Here is a 20730-nt window from a genome sequence, read left to right on the forward strand (position 1 = left end):
CCCTCTCTCTCTCTCTCTCTCCCCCTCTCTCTCTCTCTCCCTCTCTCTCTCTCTCTCTCTCTCTCCCTCTCTCTCCCTCTCTCCCTCTCTCCCTCTCTCCCTCTCTCCCTCTCTCTCTCACTTCCTATATCTAATCAGTTGACAAGTCTTATCTTTTCTACCATTGTGGCATCTCTTGAATATCATCCTGCATCTCTTCCATTGGATTGTGAGCTTCTGAAGGGCAGGGCTGTCTCTTAGCCTTTCTTTGTATCCCCAGTGCTTACCATTGTGCCTGGAATATATCATGCACTTAATAAATGTTTTCTTCTATTTTTCATTTTGATTTTGTTTGACTGATTCTTGATGTCCCATGGAGTCATTAGCTTCCGCTTGCCCAATTCTAATCATTTCTTCAGCTAGCTTTTGTATCTCCTTTTCCATTTGGCCAATTCTACTTTTTAAGGAGTTGTTTTCTTCAGTGTACTTTTTTTTTCCATTTTGTCAGTTGTATTTTTAAAGAAATTGTTCAGTTCTTCCTCTCTTACTTGACTTTTAGAATCCTTCTTGAGCTTTTCCAAGAAGGCTTTGTGAGCTTGAGACCAGTTCATATTCCCTTTTGAGGTTTCAGATGTGGGTATATTTACAATGTTGTATTCTCCTGAATTTATGTTTTGATCTTCCCTGTCACCGTAATAATTCTCCATGGTCATTGTTTTTCTTTGTTGCTTTGTGCTTATGGTGTTTGCCTTTCTTCTGGCCTTTAAGGTTGATCTCTGCTTCTGGGGCACAGGGGACACTGTCCCATGCTTCTTGTACTGGGGTCTAGGGGCCTGGTTACCAGCTTTGTGTGCTGGGGCCTTAGGTGCTGGCAGCTGGAGGCCGTAGGGATCTGATGCTGAACTGGAGCTGGTGGTGGTGGCTGGTGTGTGCCAAGGCCAGGTGGGGTTTTCTGCATTTCCCCAAGGTTACACTGAAGCTTGTGGTATGGGGTGGGGTGGTGAGTATGATTAGGCCACTGGAGGTTGCCTTCTTACCCAGGGCTGTCCTAGAGCGTGGGTAAGTTCAGCTGCTGGTGGATGCCTATCTGCTGATGCATGTAGTAATTCTCCGAGCTGGCTTCTGTGCCAAGGCATACAGGATTGGGAGAGGGGGTGGTCCTGGTGTTGGAGCTTGCCTGCTCCACCACCCTGGGGCTCAAGATCTCCTGCTGGTTTGCTGAGATGGGGGCTTGCCACTGGCTTTCTGGGGCTCCTCCTGTCCGGTACTAGTCTCCATCAGCCACAGCAAGAGAGAACTTTCCCATTAATCCCTGTAGCCCCTTGAGGTAAAAGACTGCTGCACCCCATCTTTCTGCTGGCTCCACTGTTCCAAGATTTTTCCTAGGGCAATATTTTCTGAGTTTTTCAAGGTCCATAAGGGAAGGTGAGAGTGACTTACTGTTTACTCTGCCGTCTTGGCTCCCAGAAGCGATACGTGCTTACTTACTAACTGTGCTAGTACCTCAGCCCCTACGTCATCTGGTTGCTCTCCAACTAAACCATGTCCTTTTTGAGCTGGGGCACACTGAACTCAACACAGTGCTCCAGGTATGATCTGACAGAGACAGGACAGAGAAAAGAGGTATCGTTATCACTCCTTACTCCTGGAAGCTATTCATCCGCAGCCTAAGATTGCGTTAGCTATTTTGTCTGCTGTGTCATTTGACTGATTCTTATTGAGCTTGTTTTTTCAGTCATATCTGACTCAGGAAACTGAGGCAAATAGGGTTAAGTGACTTGCCCAGAGTCACACAGCTAGTAAGTGTCTCAGGCCAGATTTGAACTCAGGAAGATGGGTCTTCCTGACTCCGGGCGTGGTGCTCTATCCACTACACCACTTAGCTGCCCATATTGAGCTTATAGGCTGCTAAATACCTTGTCTTTTTTTCCAGATAAATTGCCATCTAACCATACTTCATCCCATTTTATTCTTGTGAAGTTGTCTTTTTGAAACCAAGTTTAAGACACTATGCTTACCCCCCATTAAATTTCATCCTGTTCAATTCATCCCAATGTTCTAGCTTTGCAAGAACTTTTGGGATTGTGATTCCATCATCCACAGCTTTAGCAGTTTTGTGTTATCTGCTAAGATGAGAAACGTGTCACCTCTACTCAAATCACTGAGAACACTGTTCAGCAGCCTGAGGCCAAGCACAGATCCCTAGGTCCCTCCACACATCTCCCTCTGAGCTGACACTGAGGGCATCCTAACTCTGACCCATCCAATATGCTGCCCTCCTGCCCGTATTACTGCACAGGTACAGTCACTGGGCCAAGAAAAGAGAGCAAGTAAATGCTTCAGAGAGTGAGAAAGAAAGACGGACATTTGGTAACCAGACCAAACGTAGGAAAACCTATGAAAGAAGGGACGTGCTAAAATATTATATCTCTATTGTACTACGCATGTCATATATGAGATTCGGTTGTCAGAATTTGTACATACCCTGTATTACAGGTACTGTTATCTTTTTTTTTCTTTTTTTTTGGTGAGGCAGTCGGGGTTAAGTGACTTGCTCAGGGTCACACAGCTAGCAAGTGTCAAGTGTCTAAGGTTGGATTTGAACCCAGGTCCTCCTGACTCCGGGGCCAGTGCCTTTTAAAATAGCATTATACATTGAAAAGTGTTAATATCTGACAAATAGGAATATAAGAAATATTTGGTTATTCTAATAAATTTCAGGGTTAATCATTTTTCTAACTATACTCTTGAGAAATGTGGTGGGTTTTAATTATCTTCCAAAACTGTAGAGTGATTCGGAAGAGGATTAAAGATTTAGAGTTGAAAGCAACTTTAAAGGCCTCCTTGTCCAATTCTCCCATTAGATAAATGAGGAAACTGGGGCCCACAGAAGTAAAGGAATTTGCCCAAGACCATATGGCTATTTAGGGAGAGGATTTGAACCTAGGTTTCACAGATTACAAGTCCAGCATTCCATCTACTACTCTACCCTGCCTGAAAGTTGCTTAGGCAAATAGCCATTCATTTGAGACAGAAGGAAGGAAGGAAGGAATTTATTTTCCTAGGAGACATATCATGACATAGTGAAAAGGAGGATGGGTCAATTTAAGTCTTGCCTCAAATATTCATTTAGCCTTGTGACCATTGGCAAGTCATTCAGTCCCTGAAATCCTCAGTTTTTCCAACTGTAAAATGGGGAAATAATATCTTCACTAACCTATTCCCACAGAATCATTATTGAAGAAAGCACTTTATAAACCTTAAAGCATTCTAAATATGAATTGTGATTATTATTCCTGTAACCCTCCATAGGGAGAGAATTGCACTTAGATTACATAAGGAAAAAAAAATTTCTCATATTTTATAGTAAGAAATTAGAGACTGGGAAATGGGGAAAAGTTGATGAATATGGTATTGATTTTCAAGAAATATAGACGGTTCATTGGCCTGATATACGATACAAGTATCTCTTTTCTGTCCCACTAGTTTCAAGTGATTGATGGTCAAATGTGTGAAGGATTCAACTGGGTTTTTATATCCAAAAAGCCAGTACCACCCCCAAAATCCAGAGTGATGGTTCACCTTAATAAGCTTTTCATTTTGTTAACATTTTACCAATTTTGACTAAGCTCATCCAATCAGCCTTTGATTTAATTTCACTGTGTTGCCTAGAGGCAGCGCAGTGGAACAATGGTAGAGCCCTGGACCTGGAGTCAGGAAGACCTGAGATCAAATCTAGCCTCACACACTTCCTAGCTGTGTAACCCTGAGCAAGTCAGTTAACCTCTTAGCCTCAGTTTCCTCATCTGTAAAATGAGGATAACATAAATAAAATGAGATAATATCTGCAAAATGTTTTACAAACCTTAAAGCATTATTTTAAGGCTTACAGCTATTATATTAATATATATTAATTATATTATTATGTATTATATATAATGACATTATAAAATATACTGATTATATTAATAAGTTTTATTGATAATTTCTGTTTCTTACATCACCAATGTATCCCATGTATCCATCCCTCTTCCCCTCCCAGAGAGCCATCCTTTATGACAAATTGTATTTTTTGGAGAGAAAAAGGAGCCCAATTGATTGATATTTTTAAAAAGTCTGAAAACATGCACAGTGTGTAACACCTGTGGACCTCCCACATCCACAAAGGAGTAGGTTGTGGGTGTCCTCTCATCTGTCTTCATTTGAGTCCCACTTGATCTTTTTAATTTTGTTATACTGACTTTTGATTTTGTGTGTGTGGTTATTCTTTCCATTTCCATTGTTGTAGTCACTATATATATTGGGGGTTTTTTTTGTTTGTTTGTTTTTTTGTTGTTTTGGCTAGGCAATGGGGTTAAGTGACTTGCCCAGGGTCACACAGCTAGTAAGTGTCAAGTGTCTGAGGCTAAATTTGAACTCAGGTCCTCTTGAATCCAGGGTCAGTGCTCTATCCACTGTTACCACCTAGCTACCCCACTGTGTATATTGTTTTCTTGGCTCTACTTACTTCACTCTGCATCAGTTCATATAAATCTTTGCATTCTTCTCTGTCTTCATCAATTACATATCAGAGAAAATGGATAAAAAAGATTTCTCTGCATTTTACTACTTTCCTTCCTATCCTAGATGCATTAATATTGTCTGTGCCGAAGCTTTTCATTTTCTTCTGTAAACACAGTATTATGTTCCTTCGGTTACTTTCATCTTTTTTTTTTTAAGATGACCCTGTTCCCACTGGTTCTCTTCCCCTCACCTCGATCCCCTCTTCTCATTTAATACCCCGGTTTTCCCTTGTTGAGGCCCAAGCAAGCCCTGGCCTAGAGCCAGGGTCTCCATGGCCCTGAAAAGGGAGGGAGGACAGGGTGTAGGGGGGTTTCTTGATGTAAGCCTGTATTGTGTCCTTGGGTCTGCTGATATGGCCTTGCTGCTGGAGGTGGGGGAGGGGCACTGAGCAAGCTCAGGGTCAGTAAGGGTCCATTCCTGGGCTTAGGGTGGTTGTTTTTTCTTTTTTTTTAACTTTTGGGTTCTGGGTACCCTAGACCATGGAAATAGCCAAAGTTGCTTTATCTTTGGTGTATAATTTCTATTTTGGAGAGATTTGAAAGGTCATGAGGATCTAACTGGTCCACCATCTTATTGTTCATATACTAGTTATTATCATTTTTAGCTAGTATTGTTGTTAAAATTCTCTATAAAAACATCTTTTTTTTATGTTTGTAGACTCCTGTTTCCTCCCAGCTAATGATCTGTCTCATAGCCTTTCTTCGTATCTAAAGCAAAGTAAGTAACTCCAATATCCTTTGGCTTTACCAAATTGTCATTATTCTGTTGAAGAGATAATCTTTTGTGTTTAAATAAGTCAATCCTGATTATTTCAAGGAAACTCTTCTCTATCCTTATGTCCTGCCTGTATTCCTTTGCACAGGTTGTCCCCCTTGCCTACTAACTCCATATTTCTCCCTGTTCAATTCCCCAGCTTCCTATGAAGTTTACCTCAGTTGCCAACTCCAACAGGAAGCCTTTCTGGATTCCTTCCAGTTGTTTGTCTTCTCTCCCTTGTCAAATTATCTTGTGTTTACTTATTAGTATATATGTTATTTCTCCCCAATAGAATAGAAGCTCCTTGAGGACAGGAACAGATTTTCCTTTTGTCTTCACATTCCCATCACCTAAAACAGTGCCTCCACACTTAGTAGATGCTTAATAATTAAATTAAACTGAATAACAATTATTTATTTGATTATTAATCAAATCAGTGTTTGATCATTAATTCATAATAGTCATTAAATTGAAATTATAAGTTAAAAGGCTACTTTTTAAAAACAAAATTATCTTAGATAATTAAACAGATTTTATTTTTAAGTATAAATTCAGTAATAACATTATTCAGTTTCTAAATTTAAGTTTTATTTTGTCTTTGTTTATATGGTCATTGTTATGAAATGGGAGGAAACATATTGAGGGAGGAAGGGGCTGCCTCTCTTTTTTATTTATTAAAAAGCACAGGACAGATTTGCTTCATGACATAAATCTTCATCTCTGGACCTTAGGGTTTTCTTTTTTCTTATCTGTAAAATGAGGGTTCAGGCTAGGTGAGAGAAGTAAGGTGATGTGTAAAGAGCATCAGATTTATAGTCTGAGCCCCTAACTGCCTATTTAACCTTGGTCTACTATACTTAAAATGATAATCTTGATTTTTTTTTTCACAGTCTGTCCCAAATGGGCCAAACTTCGAAGGAACCACAAGGAGAAGAAGTCATTGGTGATGCTGATAATCTGTAGCTCTGCACTCCGAGCCTTGGAACTCATTAGGTTTGTAGCTTACTGTAATAATAAGAGTAAGAGTAGCTGACATTTCTGTAGCACTTAACGATGTGCCAGGTACTGTGCTAAACACTTTAAAGTTATTATCTCATTTGAGTCTCACAATAACTCACAATAAGGAGGTGTATTATTATGCCCATCTGACACATAAGTTAACAGAGAAAAACAGAAGTCAAGTGACTTGCCCAGGGTCACACAGCTAGTAAGTGACTGAGGCTGGGTTTTAACTCAGGTCTTCAAAACTCCAGACCCAGCATTTTATCCCCTATGCCACTAACCCCTCTTTCCTACCACCACCCCCAGCTAAAAATCCCCATCATCTTCTTAGGCATAATTAGGAAAGGGAAGAGTATCTATTTGTCTAGTTATTTAGTCATTTCTCAAATACCTTTGGCAATACATGGCTAATAAGAAAATGTTTTGCATGACTGCACATATATAATCTGTATCAAAGTACTAGCCTTCTCAAGGTGGGGATGGGGGAGAGGGAGGAAATTTGGAACTCAAAAATTGTTTTTAAAAAATGAATGTTAAAAATTGTTTTCACATGTAATTGAGAAAAATAAAATGAAAACATTCTTTAAAAAAATACTTTAGGCAAGAGAGACTTTGACTAAATAAAACTTATAGATGATAATATTCTTAGGCTAATATCCCAATGAACCGTTTATTAGAGCAGCCAACAATTTAGTATGTAAATTTAGAATTTTACCCTCTCTCCCATCCTCCGCCCATTTTCCTTTGGAAGAGACGCCAGTGAGCAGTAAAATGGACAAATGATGGGGGGGGCAGGGTTGAGTAATGTATAAATTAAATATCCTCTGAATAGCTAAGGCTGCTATTAATTTGCCATTAAATGAACTTGTAATTCAATATATTCTTAGATTATAAAGCAAACTTGGGAGCTCAGAGCTTCTTTTGAAATGGTCAAAAGTTCAAAAGAAGTCTGTTAGTTGCAACTAATTAGCCTTTATTAGAGTACCTATAAGTTAGTACCTCCTTGATATTTCAAGATATCTGCAACAGCTATATTGTTATATAAAATTATCAGTAATTTCTATTGACAAAGTCATGAGTACTACTAATACTACTACTGTGGTTTGTTGCCTACATCCATTCTTGAAGGAAATGCTAAATTTCAGTTAGAGGTTAGTGAAAATAAAGACTAATTTTTTTTCCTACCCAAGTTCATGGACCTTGTGAAATCCAGGAGTCTGTAGATTCCAGGGTAAGAACCCTGATGCAGCCCAAACCCATGTAAGAATAAGTCCTTTCTACACTTTTCTCAAAAAAGGCCATCCAGCCTCCAATTGAAGACCTCTAGGGAGGGGGAACTCATTCTCTCCTGTGTTAATAATCCATTTTCCCCTGGGGCCCCTCTAATCGTAAGGAAGTATTTCCTTAAGACATGCTCCGAAGCTTCTAATTCTGCCCTCTGGAACCTAGTAAAGCAAATATAACTCCCCTTAGATATGATAGTCCTCCAAATGCTTAGAGATGTCTACACTCTATACTCTACCCTCCAGACTCCCAGCCCCACCACTCTTCTTTTTTGTAGGTTAAACTTCCCAGTTATTTTAACTGAACATTGTAAGGCATGATCATAACGTCCCTTGCCATCTTGATTGCTTCTCTCTCATGGAAATCTACATCTTGTCCATGTTCTTCTTAAAACATGATACTTAAAATTGCCTCTATTTGTGATCTAGCCAGAGCAGAGAAGGACTCCTTCATTCTGGGCTCTATGCTTCTCTTAATGACGTGTGATTTAATCAGTTTGATCTTGCAGTCCACTTAAACCCCCAGATCTTTTTCATAGAAACTGTGGTCTAGCCAACAATGTCTATTTGTTAGGGTTGATGGATGGCTTTCACAAATGTGGGCAAGAGAAATTAAGGGAATAGCTAATAATCCAGAGTGACTAAACTATAAAGTATAGAAGAATACTATGAAATAAAACTAGAAAAGCAGGTTGGAGCCAGTCTGTAGAGAACCTTAAATGTCAAGTTAAAGAGCTTATATGTTATCCTGAAAGCAATAGGGAGCCATTGAAGGTTTTTGAGCAAAGGGATGACATGCTATGACACGTACAGTAGAATGATCCATTTGGTAGCTCTTTGTAAAGGATGGATTAGTGAGGCAGTGTGGTCAATGATCAGAATGGAATAAGGTTTATCCAGGGAATGCTTACTTGAGGGAAGTGAGTTTTGGATGAGATTTCAACAGAGAGAGTGACACCAAATAAACATGAGACTAGGGAATTTGCTTGACTATAGACCTACCGTTATGTAGTAACCTAAGCCTGAATTTAGAAGAAAACGTAATAAACCACTGGCTTTCACGTTTCCTTTCTTACACATACATGTACCTTAAAACAGCTCCACATAAGCCTTTCTCCTCTCCAAAACAGGTCCAACCTTCAGCTGTAGTTTTTCCCTAAAAATCACCGTAGCCCTAAAAACTCTCTGGGTGTTTTCCAGTCTTATGCATAGAGCTGTTCCACCTGCTGTCATAAGAATTCATGTCAACTTTTCATTGCTAGTAAGGAAGAAAAATATGCCATCACCGTTTTTTGCCACTTTGAAACATTAAGTAGAAAAAATTAATTCCAGATTTAAAATCTGTTGGCAAGGATATTGGCCCAAGAAGGGCCTTCCTTTCAGATTGATTTGAGCATTAAATGTGCATAAATACCTTTTGAGGAGAGACTCACACACTCCTGCCACACCGGGTTTACCAGTTCTCTGTGTTTTCATGTTCTCCTATAGTCCCACAATCTCTTCCAAAGTTAGATTTGACAGATTGGCTCCTGTGCAGGCACACTAAGTTCTCTCCATAAGAACTGCTGGTGAATAACCCTTCATTTGGCCTTAATACCCGTTCCTACTCAGCTGTGTGCCAGGCATTCATGTCCCTTAAAGCCTGTCCCTCACCAGCTTAGCCGGATGGAAAGCACCCTAAGTAACCAGCCAACATTAAGGATTAGTTCAAATACAAAAGAATCCATTATTCTGGGTCATTAGACATGGCTCATTATTCTGCAGATTCAAATATAGCATGCATCACATCAAATTGCCTGAAATATAACAGTAACACACAATAAAATCCTTATCTGCGGAAGAGACTCAGGCAGCACATGAGATCCATCTTCCAGCAGTTGAAGGGTTATTCTTAGAAAGAGAAGTTTTAGGGGCAGCTAGGTGGTGCAGTGGATAGAGCTCTGGCCTTGGAGTCAGGAGAACCTGAGTTCAAATCCAGCCTCATTTAACACTTACCAGTAGTGTGACCCTGAACAAGTCATTTAATCCTGATTGCCTCACCAAAAAATGCAAAAGGAGGAAAAAAAAGAGAGAGAGATTTGACTTACTTGATGTGACTCCAAAGCGCAGAACTTTAGGCTTGAGTGGACCCCAACTAGAATATACTGCCTTGGGAGGTAGTGGATTTCCCCTTATTAGCATTTAAATAAATGCTAAATAAATAAATAAATGTTGGATGATGTGATAGAGTCTTCTTCCTTTAGGAGTTATATATACCTCTGAAGTCCCTTCCAACTCTGATTCCGCCATAGCATAGAATGTGGATGCTAACGGCCCCCAGTAGCAGCATCCCCCAAATGTATTAACTGTCCTGCAAAATGCTGTATTTAAGAAAAAACTTGAAACTCAAGTCTTTATCTGGACTGTGGACAGGGGTGTGCTGGAGACGATTGTTAAATTTCCAGTGTGAGCATTTATACCTTGGAAATCGATAAACTACAAATCAGGACTTGGTTTATTATTGTGTTTGGCTGTCTAGACTTAAGAAAATGATGAAGAAAATGTTAACGTGTATCCTGCCTGTGGTTTTTTTTTCTAGGAGAGTCAATTGTTAAACATTTATCAGCTCATCACTGATTAGGGAATTGCCTTCCTCTTCCATTCATTTTTTGCTTGTTTGTTTTTCCACTAGATCAATGGCAGCATTCAAAGGAGACTGCAAAGTGCTGAAGTTATTTGCAAAACACATAAAGGTGAGGAGAGATTCTGTGGTGTACTAAGGAAAGTAGCTGATGTGGAGAGAATCCTGTGATAGCAGTGAGGGTGGACATATATGGTGCTCTTCAGTTTTTTTCCCCCAACCTCTTCTCATTAATTTTTGTTGTTCAGTCATGCCTAACTTCTCATGACCCCATGGACCATAGCATGCCAGGCCCTTCTGTCCTCCGCTATCTCTCAAAGTCTGTCAAGCTCATGTTTGTTGCTTCCAAGACACTCTTGTCCTCTGCCATCGCCTTTTCCTTTTGCCTTCAATCTTTCCCAACATCAGGGTCTTTTCCAATGAGTCCTGTCTTCTCATTATATAACCACAGTATTTCGGCTTCAATATTTGACCTTCCAGTAAATAGCCCAAATGAATTTTTTTTTAAGTACTGACCAATTTGATCTCCTTACTGTCCAAGGGACTCTCAAAAGTCTTCACCAGCGCAAGCGTTGATTCTGTGGCACTCAGTTTTCCTTATAGTCCAAACCTCACAGCCATACATTGCTACTGGAAAAACAATAGGTTTACCTATATGGACCTTTGTTGACAGGGTGATGTCTCTGCTTTTTAGTGTGCTGCGCAGATTTGCCGTGTTTTTCCTTCCAAGGAGCAAGTGTCTTAATTTCATGGTCTGCAGTGATCTTCGAGCCCAAGAATAGAAAATCTGATGCTGCTTCCATTTCTTCTCCCTCTGTTTGCCAGGAAGTGTTGGGACCAGTTGCCAAGATCTTAGTTTTTTTGATGTTATGCTTCAAGCCGGCTTTTACACTCTCCTCTTTCACTCTTATTAATAGACTTCAGGAAGCCATTGGGTTAGTCGATCAATCAATAAACATTTGTTAACCACCTACTATGTGCTAGGCACTGTACTAAGTGATGGGGATACAAAGAAAATTATTTAAAAAATAGTCCCTGCTCTCAGGGGCTCTCAATCTAATGGGGGAGCAACTGGCAAAAAAACCATATACAGAAAACCTGTAGGCAGGTTAAATAGGAAGGCACTAGAATCAGGGAGGAGCAGGAATGCCATGAGGGGAGAGCCAGTGAACATGCCCTGAGTTGGGGGATCGAGTGTCTTCCTGTTCAAGGAACAGCAAGGAAGCCAGTATCAATGGATCAGTGAGATGGTGCGGAGACTTCAGCCAGGAAGACCTGAGTTTGAATCCTCCTTCAGGCAACCTCTAGCTGTGTTATGCTGGGCAAACCATTTAACATCTTGACCTCATCTGTAAAATGGGGATAAGAGCACCTAACTCACAGGGGTTTTGTGAGGTTCGAATGATCTGATACATGTAGAGCACTTCATGAATTGTAAAGTACTACATAAATGCTAGTTATTGTTGTTGTTGTTATTATTATTATTAACCATAAGACTGCTTTCATTCACTTTTGCCGGGGTTGCATGCTCACATGCCTGTTTTCATGAGATTGTGTTCCTGGAGTCACCATATGCTATAATAGAGGCTGATTCTGGCAATGGCTGTTCTTGCACCCTTTTTCCACCCTTTATCTTTGAGAGAAACTTCTCTAAACTTGCCTATTCTGAAAGTTCTTTCTTTCTGACACCCCTTTTCTGTCTTGGAGCAGATTCAGGAGCAGGTAAAGTTGTTGGAGAAAGGTGTGGTGCATCTGGGAGTGGGAACTCCTGGAAGGATCAAAGCACTCATTCAGCAAGGTAGGAACCCTGAGGGCCTGAGGGTGTCCCAGAGCCTCCTAGCTAACTGTTGACTAATGGAATCTGTGAGAAAATGGACCCACTTAACCTGGATTAGTTCTAAAAGTCAAATGTGACTGTCTTACTGTCATAGTACCATTGATTGGTTCCTCTTCTGATAGAGGACTGAAGGATAAAACCTATTGGAACGGAAATATAGTTTTTTGGGTTCTCTGTAGACCAAAAGGATCTTTGTCCAAAGAGATGTCAATCAACATTTATTGGGCATAATTACTCCTTTTCCTACACATTAGGATAATCAAGAAAATTTAAAACAAAATCCCTGCTGTCAAGAAAGTTATATTCATAAAGACAAGATACTTATGCATAAAAAATAAGTAAAATCCAGGGCAGAAAAATGTAAGTGCAAGATGTTAGCAGAAGTACTCTGGGAGTTCAGAAGTGTGAGAGATCTCTATGGGCTGAGGTGATCTGAGAGGGTTTCACAAAGGCGGTGTCACAGGAGCTAGACCTTGAAATACAGAAGGGATTCAGAGAGGTGGGGAGGAGAAAGGAGAATACTCCAAGGCATAGTTTGAAGTAAAAGTACAGGGTTGGGAAATGTGTCTTGGGGAGTGATGAATACATCAGTCTGGCAGGAGTAGAGGCCTTATGTAGAGGGGTGGTGAGAAATAAGTTGATAAAAAGTACCTTGAAGGCCATCAAAGGTATCAAAGGGCCATTCGGGGTTTTTAAGCAGAGACGGGAGTTGATGAAAGCTTCAGAATGCAGTTAGGGTTTTCTGTCTTTATATGAGATGCAAGATGAGATTAGAGGCCTGCCCAGAAGTCAGAGGCAATCTTTTTCTTTCCATCCAGGAAACTAGTTATCACTGATGTTTCCTATGAAAATGATGAATAACAACACATTCATATAGTGCTTTAAGGTTTACAGAATAAGGAAAAGGAGGCTTAGAGACATTAATTGACTTACCCAGGGCCCCCAGATCCATAAAGCCCCTTCAATGAATATAGTGAAGTTAATTGGCTTGCCCAAGGTTCCTCAGCTAGGTTGTGGTGGAGCTGACATCCAGACCCACTTCTCCAGAAAATTTGAGGAGTTCCCCCCTCCTCCCCACTATCCCACCGGCTTGTATTGACTAGCAATATTGGATAGAAGAGTAGGCGAAGGCTTCAGACTTCATTTCTGGGTCTAGGCAAATGAGGAGCCAACATAACATAGTGGAAAGAGCACAAGAGGTAAGAGGCAGCTCTGCCATATACTCACTGTGTGACTCTTGGGGCATATGGGATGTGCAGGGAGAATTATCATGTCTGGTGTGAGGGCTGTGGAGCCCTTTTCAGGGCTGCTTGTTCACGTTTGGTGTCCACTTGTCACCTAGCTCTCACCTGTGGCTCCAAAAAGCTGTAGCATGCACAGCGGCCACACCCCAGTAAAACTGTCTCAGTAGACAGGCTAAAAAAAGTTGAGGATAACTGACAGGCCTCAAACCTGTCAGTGACTTAGAGGGATGCCCCCAAGCATGTGAAGACTTCCGTCACTCGCAATCCCCCCCCACTCAACACCCTGGTGGAATGGGCGGATGACAACAATTTCTTCCAACAGCCATGAAAGCAGCTGAAGCAGGTGCTATGCAGTACTTAGAGCTTGGTCAGGCATCAGAGACACCAAGGTCATCCGTTGCATCCTGGGTCATCACCAGTCTTTTTCTTTCCTGAACTTAAGAAGTAAAACAAGCATTTTCAAAACACAACAGAATAGAAAAAAAAGAAATTGCACACAAAACTGTAAATTCACTATATACAACTTGCTATTCCTTTTAAATATACAATAAAGTTATAGTATTGCAGGCTCATAGGTTTAATAACTCTTTGGGCATAATTCCAGATTGCTTTCCAAATGTGGCCTAGCATTGCTCTTAATGATGAGGGTAACTTTATTTCCCTCTACTACCTAAATAAATGATGTAAAATGAAAAAATATATGTGTGTGTGTATATATATAAAAACATATATAATATAAAGTTATCATGTAACTGTCTTTTCTACCCATTTTTCTTCCCTTCTCCCCCTTCCTAGAGATTAATAAAATTGGGTGTAATAAAACTGTTGAATTAATAAATAAAACTAGGAGTTGGTTTTATGAAAAAACCAATGAAATAGGTAAACCATTGACTAATATGATTTTTAAAAAAGAGAGAAGGAAAAAAAAAAGAGAGAGAAGAAAACCAAATTGCTAGTATTAAAAATGAAAAGAGTGAATATACCACTAACAAAGATGAAATCAAAGCAGTTATAAGAAGTTACTTTGCCCAGTTACATGACAATAAATTTAACAATTTAAGTGAAATGGAAGGATATTTACAAAAAATATAAACTGCCTAGATTAGCAAAATAGGAAATAGGGTATCTAAATAGATCTTATTTTGGAAAAATAAAATTGAACAGGCCATAAATGTGCTTCCTAAGAAAAACACACCATGACCAGACAGATTTACAAGTGAATTCTATCAAACGTTTAAAGGCCAGACATCTTGACTTTTCTCCTGCCCTGGACTTCTGTGACTCAGGAAAAGAGAGTGAGGCTGACAGTTTTGTGCAGCTCAGCCTCACTTACATTTAGTTCATGCACAAGTCAGGACATCGCCTGTGATGTCATTGGTCCTCTTCAAAAACGAAAGATGAACAACAGTGTGACTCTTAGACAAGTCAGCCTCTCTGGGCCTCTATTTCCTCAGCAGTAAAATTGGAGGAGAGAGTGAAGATGTTAGACTAAGTGATCATCCCTAAAGAGAATTACATTTTCTACCTCTTACATGGGGAAATTGAGGTACAGAGTGGGTAATTGACTTACTGATGTTAAATTTTTTTTTACAGTTCTAAACAGAGCCCTTCATCATGATTTCCCCTTCTGCCCTAACAATTATATCAGATGCTGAACGCTCACCACACAACTCAGTCACTCGGGCTTCCATCTGATTTTCCTCTACAAGGGTCCCACAGATGAGTCTGACACATCTCCCCTGAAGGGACATTAACCCCAAACCACAGGATGCTTCTTACCAAATTGTTGCCAGAGATGAAAACTGAGCCTCTGTGGTTTCACGTAATGGTGGCTTGGGGTGGATTTCCTGCCAGGACATGAGCTTAACAACAATAGTTTCTCTGCCCTTGTGTTTTTCCTCAGAATCAGGGGCAGGATTAGGGGGTGAGGAAATCTGAAGAGTGGTTGCATTTGTTTTTCACCAGGCCAAGGTAGCACTTAATGTCCTGAGATTAGTTGCCTGGGAAGAAGACAGCAGTGACTGTAAAAGCTACCCAAAGAGGGGGAGGAGGGAAAAGTCGCTTTGATAAACTCGTGCCATGTGGTCTTCACTAGAACACATCTCTCTGACCCTTTCAGATGTCCTTAACTTGAACTCCCTGAAGTATCTGGTTTTTGATTGGAACTGGAGAGATCAGAAGTTGAGGAGACTGATGGACATTCCCGAGGTACCATGTAACCAGCAATTGTTTTTAATCACATTTTCTTGCAATTTGAACTTGAGTTCAAACATGGTCATAAAGCCCATGACTTTGGGAGCCAGCACATTCTGGCTCTCAAATTGGTTTCTGGCATTTGACGCTGAGGTAGCTTACTGTGGAGAAGTTAACCCTTCTGACAACATGTTTTCCACTTCTTAAACATTCTTAAGCATCTATTCTGTTATATGGATTCTCATGCTTTCACTTGTAAGAGACAGAAAATCCCAAAGGACTCAACGTATGGCTTACTCAATAAGCCTCCCACCCCTCAACTGTGCTCCTTTTTCTGTGGGTCCTTTTAATCCTGCCCTTTTAGTGCTATTAATTTTATTTGTTTTTTTTTTCTTTTAAATCAAATTAGCAATTCATGTGTTGCTTATCTGAGGGGGAAAGCTTGGCTATAGGCAGGGAGGCACAGTGGGTAGGGTGTTGGACTTGGAGTCTGGACAACCTGATTTCTACTCCTGCCTCAGACACATATTAGCTGTGTGACTTTGAACAAGTCGCTTAACATCCTGATTAAGGTTAGACTGTTTCCTGTCTATAAAATGGGGATAAATAATAGCACCTACTTCACAGGGCTGTGGTGAGGCTCAAATGACTTAACATATGTAAATTTTGCTTTGCAAAATTTAAAGCATTAATTTAAATACTAGCTATTATTACCAAGTGTCTTGGAGAAATCTAATATCAGAGTAATGTAGGAAGGTAATTGGGGCTAATCTTTCAGACTTAGTGAATATTTTAAAGTAGCTGACAAACTTTAAGGATAAAAGTTGCTTTCTATATGACACATTATGCTTACAAGAGCACATTATGTGCATTATCTCTTTTCATCCTCAAAACAGTCTCCTGAGGGTTTCGATGTGACCATGGGAAGGCCATTTAGCTCCTGTGTCTCAGTTTCCTTTGCCGTAAAAACACAACAGTGTGGCTAGTTGTTGCTGAGTCATTTCCATCATGTCTGACTCTCTGTGATCCCGTCTGGGATTTTCTTGACAAAGATACTGGAGTAATTTTCCATTTCCTTCTCCAGCTCATTTTACATATGAGGAAACCAAAGTCAACAGGGTTAAGTGACTTGCCCTGGATCACCACAGCTAATAAGTGGCTAAGGCCAGATTTGAACTCAGTTCTTCCTGACTCCAGGCCAAGCACACTATCTGCTGTGCCCCCAACTGCCCAGCGTGGCTAGAATGAAACAAATGATTTGTCCAAATTCGCACAATTCATAGCAACTCGTGTGGCAGAACCCAGACTCATGTGGCAATCTTCTGACTCCTCAGCCATTGTTTTTTCCATCACGCCATACCGACTTATTTTGCTAAATGAAGATCTTGTCCAGTGCCTCATGGCCATCATTCTGAAGATTACTGATTATGGTTCAGTACTATCAATGGAGATTCAAAAGTTATAGGAAATTAGAGTGAATGTGCACTAAGCCCAGAACACAGCAAGGTGCCCAGTTATAACCAGAAATTATACAGTTAACAGTCATCCTAGAAAAATTTGCTAACTGCTTAAACCAATGTCTCTAGAATTACATAAGCTAAATATAATTGAATTATTTGTCTAAAATGATAAGTTTGATTGGTCAGGTTGAACCTGAGTGATTAGCTGATAAGCCACCATTTTATTTTTTTATTTTGCTTATTTTTGACCAGACCTAGGATTTTATCTAGTTCATACATTCCACTCCCCTGCCTCCTCCAACACTTTCCTCTGCCACCAACTGGCAACTGTCTGTAATTTATCGTCTTAGTTGCCAGAGTACCAAGAAGTTAAAAGGGACTTACCCGTGGTCACACGGCTAAGATGCATCAGAGTCAGTCTGGTTTTCCTAGCTCCAAGGTCAATCCTCTAGCCACAACAGCACACTGCCGCCAGTAGCCTGATTAGAAATAGGATAATTTTATTTTTATCTTGTGGCTAGTTATTGGATACTGCTTTATTGTTGGTTGTTAGCAATATCAGTGATGGTAATAAAAAATAGTCATATTGGAATATTAATTCATTTTTAACAATGAACACAAGGCTGTAAAGAGTCCAGAAGACAGAACCTTGGAAATCCATTGAGATGGAATATTTTAAAACAGATACAAACAAGAGGCCATTTTATGGAACTGATGCTTTCTGCAGGACCTTTTCATTTACTTGCGTAAACATTTCACCTCCAGATCAGATGTGGGTTTGGATCTAATCCTTCTCTGGCCACGTCTCTAATAACAGCTGAGTAAATAGCAAGAGTCAAGAGCATTGAATTAATTCAACAAAATGTCTCTTTTTTAAATTGAGAACTTTTCCTTTTTTCACCATTGTTGATCATTTGTTTTTCTCTTGTTCAGATAAGAAAAGAAGTTCTTGAACTGCTGGAAATGAGACTAATAAGCCTGTGTAGAGCTGAGTCTTTGAAGCTGGGACTTTTTTAATTTCCAAATTCTAATGAAGATTCAAGTTTTGACATAAGGATAGAATTTGCATCTGTATTTAATGCAACCACACACTGCCAAATGAGTCACACAAGATGGATGTTTGCCTTTTGGGATGCTTTAGCAGGCCTGAATCTTATTGCCTTTTTTGCCAGCTTCCTTCTCTTTATAATAAAGTAGAACAAGTTTGTGTCATTTTTACTAGTTTCATGGAGACTCTACATGCTGTCTAGTATTAGACAATATTATTTTTGTTATTTATGGGAAATAGTAAATGTATAAGATACTCTTCACACTCATAAAAGATAACACTATAGCCCTCATAATATAAACAGATGTTATCAACAGCCTGAAAAATACTATATTTGAATCTTGGCGTAATTTTTTTTTAATTGGCCTGAGTTCTGGTAAAGTTGTCCTAGGTGTTACCAAACAAGGTGGCAGCTTGCTCATGGGTCAACAAGTGTTAGGAACATGACAAAGAAAGAGGGGAATAGGATTTATATTGTGTCAGACAACTGAGATACCGCAATTAATAGCGAAAAACCCATGTACAAAATAGAATAAAAATTCATACAAGCTATTGGTTCATTGGTCCAGTGAACACTTATTAGAAGCAAAAAGGGGCCCAGTGTATCTTTCCTCTCTTGACATAAGTGGCTCCATCTTTGAACAAGGCTTCTTCTTTTCAGTGTAAATTGAGCAGGCAAGTCTGTTTCTCTGTGTTTAGGGTTTATTCCTACCCCAGTACATTGCTAAGATTTTCATAATGTGGCCTTGTCATCATCAGTGTCCCACAGTGGCAAACAAGGTTTGAAGGTGTTGCAAACCTACATAGGAGAGCTGTGTCCTGTATCTTCTCTCTTTCTCCTTGTATGGAGCACTGTTACCTTGAATTTAGCAACAAATTAAAGTGTAGCATAACTATCTTTCATGTTTACTTCTTCATCTTCCTCTACATGCACTGGCTGGAAATTATTTCTAATTAGCGTTCACTTGACAGAGATATTCCTCTGTGAACTGAACGACCTCTCTCTACAGTGGATTGTGATATCCCATTTTACATGCCTATACCCTAAATTCTGAACTGTGGGTCCTTTTTAACCACAACGCAAGTAATGCTAAACAATTTAAGAAAGTTGATGGAGAAACACCAACACTTGTGGGGATCAGGAAAGGAGTTGCATGTAAGGTGACGATTGGGCTAAACCTTGAAGAAGGCCTGGGTTTCCTAGGTACAGAATGCTTCAGGAGCCGCTAATAAAGTGCCCATAAACAGAAGGATGCTCTTTGCCTCTAAAGAAAAAAGGCAGAGCATTCGACCTCCCCCTCACCAACGTCTGAACATTACAGGAGTAGTTTGTTGATGTTATACAGTGTCTTTGGCTAACCAAGAGAAGAGCATCAGGAAATCATCAGGTAAGAAAATAGTAAAAGTCCAAGACTGCCAAATATCCATGTGCAACCTGTAACACCACTGAGGAGGGGAAGAAGGTGTGGGTTTTGCTGACTGTATTCAGGCTGACTGACTTTTCAAGCATTGATTTGCCAGACCTAGGAAATGGAGGTGGGAGAGTGGGGCATGCCTGCATTTACTGCCAGATTCCCATGTGAATTTCAACAGAGTTAAAACACAACAAGGCAATGAAATGGGAGACTTGCCCATGCATCTGGGATATCTGGTCACCCTAAAGAAGGCACTTGGTACAATGGTAAGGGAGAACCAAAGGCAAAGACTTAGAGGCCACTTCTCTGAAGTGTCCAGTAGCATTGTGTGCCCACTTGAGACGTATCAACCTGCCACAGCTAGGACAGGTCACCCCATCAAGGTTACATAGGAAAGAATGGGAGCACTCAAAAAGGCTAAAACAATAGAAAGCACGTTTATAGACCTGGTGTGAATCTACTTAGCAGACTGAAGAAGTTGTGAGTAGGAAACAACTCATCAACTGTGGCTTTCCTATCTTGTGGGACTTCTCCTAAGACATATTAAAAATCAAAACCAAACAAAACCTTTTAGGGTAAATGAAATATCTGTGAACTGTTTTTTAAAGTAAGTACCATATAAAATTCTTCATGCGTTATCCCATCTGATGAGTGAAGAAAAGCAATACATCAGATCATCGGCTTGGAAGAAGAACTTAGAAATTTAAAAAAGAAGGACCACCATGTAGGCAATAAACTATCACCCAAGAACGCGTCACATTGCGGGAGACTGAAGTACGCTCAGTGGTCATCACATCTAACCCAGATCAGTATCCCTAATGAGTGGTTAGTCATTCAGACTCCATTTAAAGACTTCCAGTACGAGGAAACCCACTGCCTCCTAAGGCAGGCCATCCTGCCTCTGGACAGCTCTGATTCTCATGGCTGACCTTGGAGGAAGGAGAACCTAGGTCCAAGTTCTTCTCCTAACACATACTATCTGTATCACCATGGACAAGTCATTTAACCTCTCAGTTGTCTCAGGCAACTGTCTAGCATTGCAAGTTGCAAATAAGTCACCCAGCTGCTTCAGGGAAGGGTACGTTTCAGTAGAAGGTCGTTTCCCACATCACGATCTGCCAAGGCCCTGCCACACCAAAAAAGTCAAGACAACAAGCATTTATGAAGTACCAGCTGTGTGCCAGAGTTTTTTATGGTTACACTATTTTAATGACTACCTTGCAGGTCTTTTGCTGAGTAAGGAAAGCCCACAAAGTAGCATGAATCAGATTCCCCAAAATGCCCCCCACCATGCCTAAATGTAATGCACCACCTCTGTGTTTAAACTAGT

The 20730-nt window shown here is 40.2% G+C and overlaps 1 protein-coding gene across 3 annotated transcripts in view; it reads left to right on the plus strand.

Annotated features, from left to right (window-relative positions):
- CMSS1 (cms1 ribosomal small subunit homolog) overlaps positions 1-18883 on the plus strand; it is a 424788-nt gene extending 405905 nt beyond the window's left edge. For all 3 annotated transcript variants that reach the window (XM_027867333.1, XM_027867343.1, XM_027867350.1), the window contains exons 5-10: positions 5200-5259; positions 6189-6291; positions 10255-10315; positions 11914-12001; positions 15404-15492; positions 17871-18883. In XM_027867333.1, the coding sequence (XP_027723134.1) occupies positions 5200-5259; positions 6189-6291; positions 10255-10315; positions 11914-12001; positions 15404-15492; positions 17871-17954 (485 nt within the window). In that variant the 3' untranslated portion in view covers positions 17955-18883. The remainder of the gene's footprint in view (positions 1-5199; positions 5260-6188; positions 6292-10254; positions 10316-11913; positions 12002-15403; positions 15493-17870) is intronic.
- Positions 18884-20730: the final 1847 nt, after the last annotated feature.

This window comes from Vombatus ursinus, unplaced genomic scaffold, assembly GCF_900497805.2.
Source record: "Vombatus ursinus unplaced genomic scaffold, bare-nosed wombat genome assembly UNPS02001419.1, whole genome shotgun sequence".
In the NCBI taxonomy this organism is placed as follows: Eukaryota; Metazoa; Chordata; class Mammalia; order Diprotodontia; family Vombatidae; genus Vombatus; species Vombatus ursinus.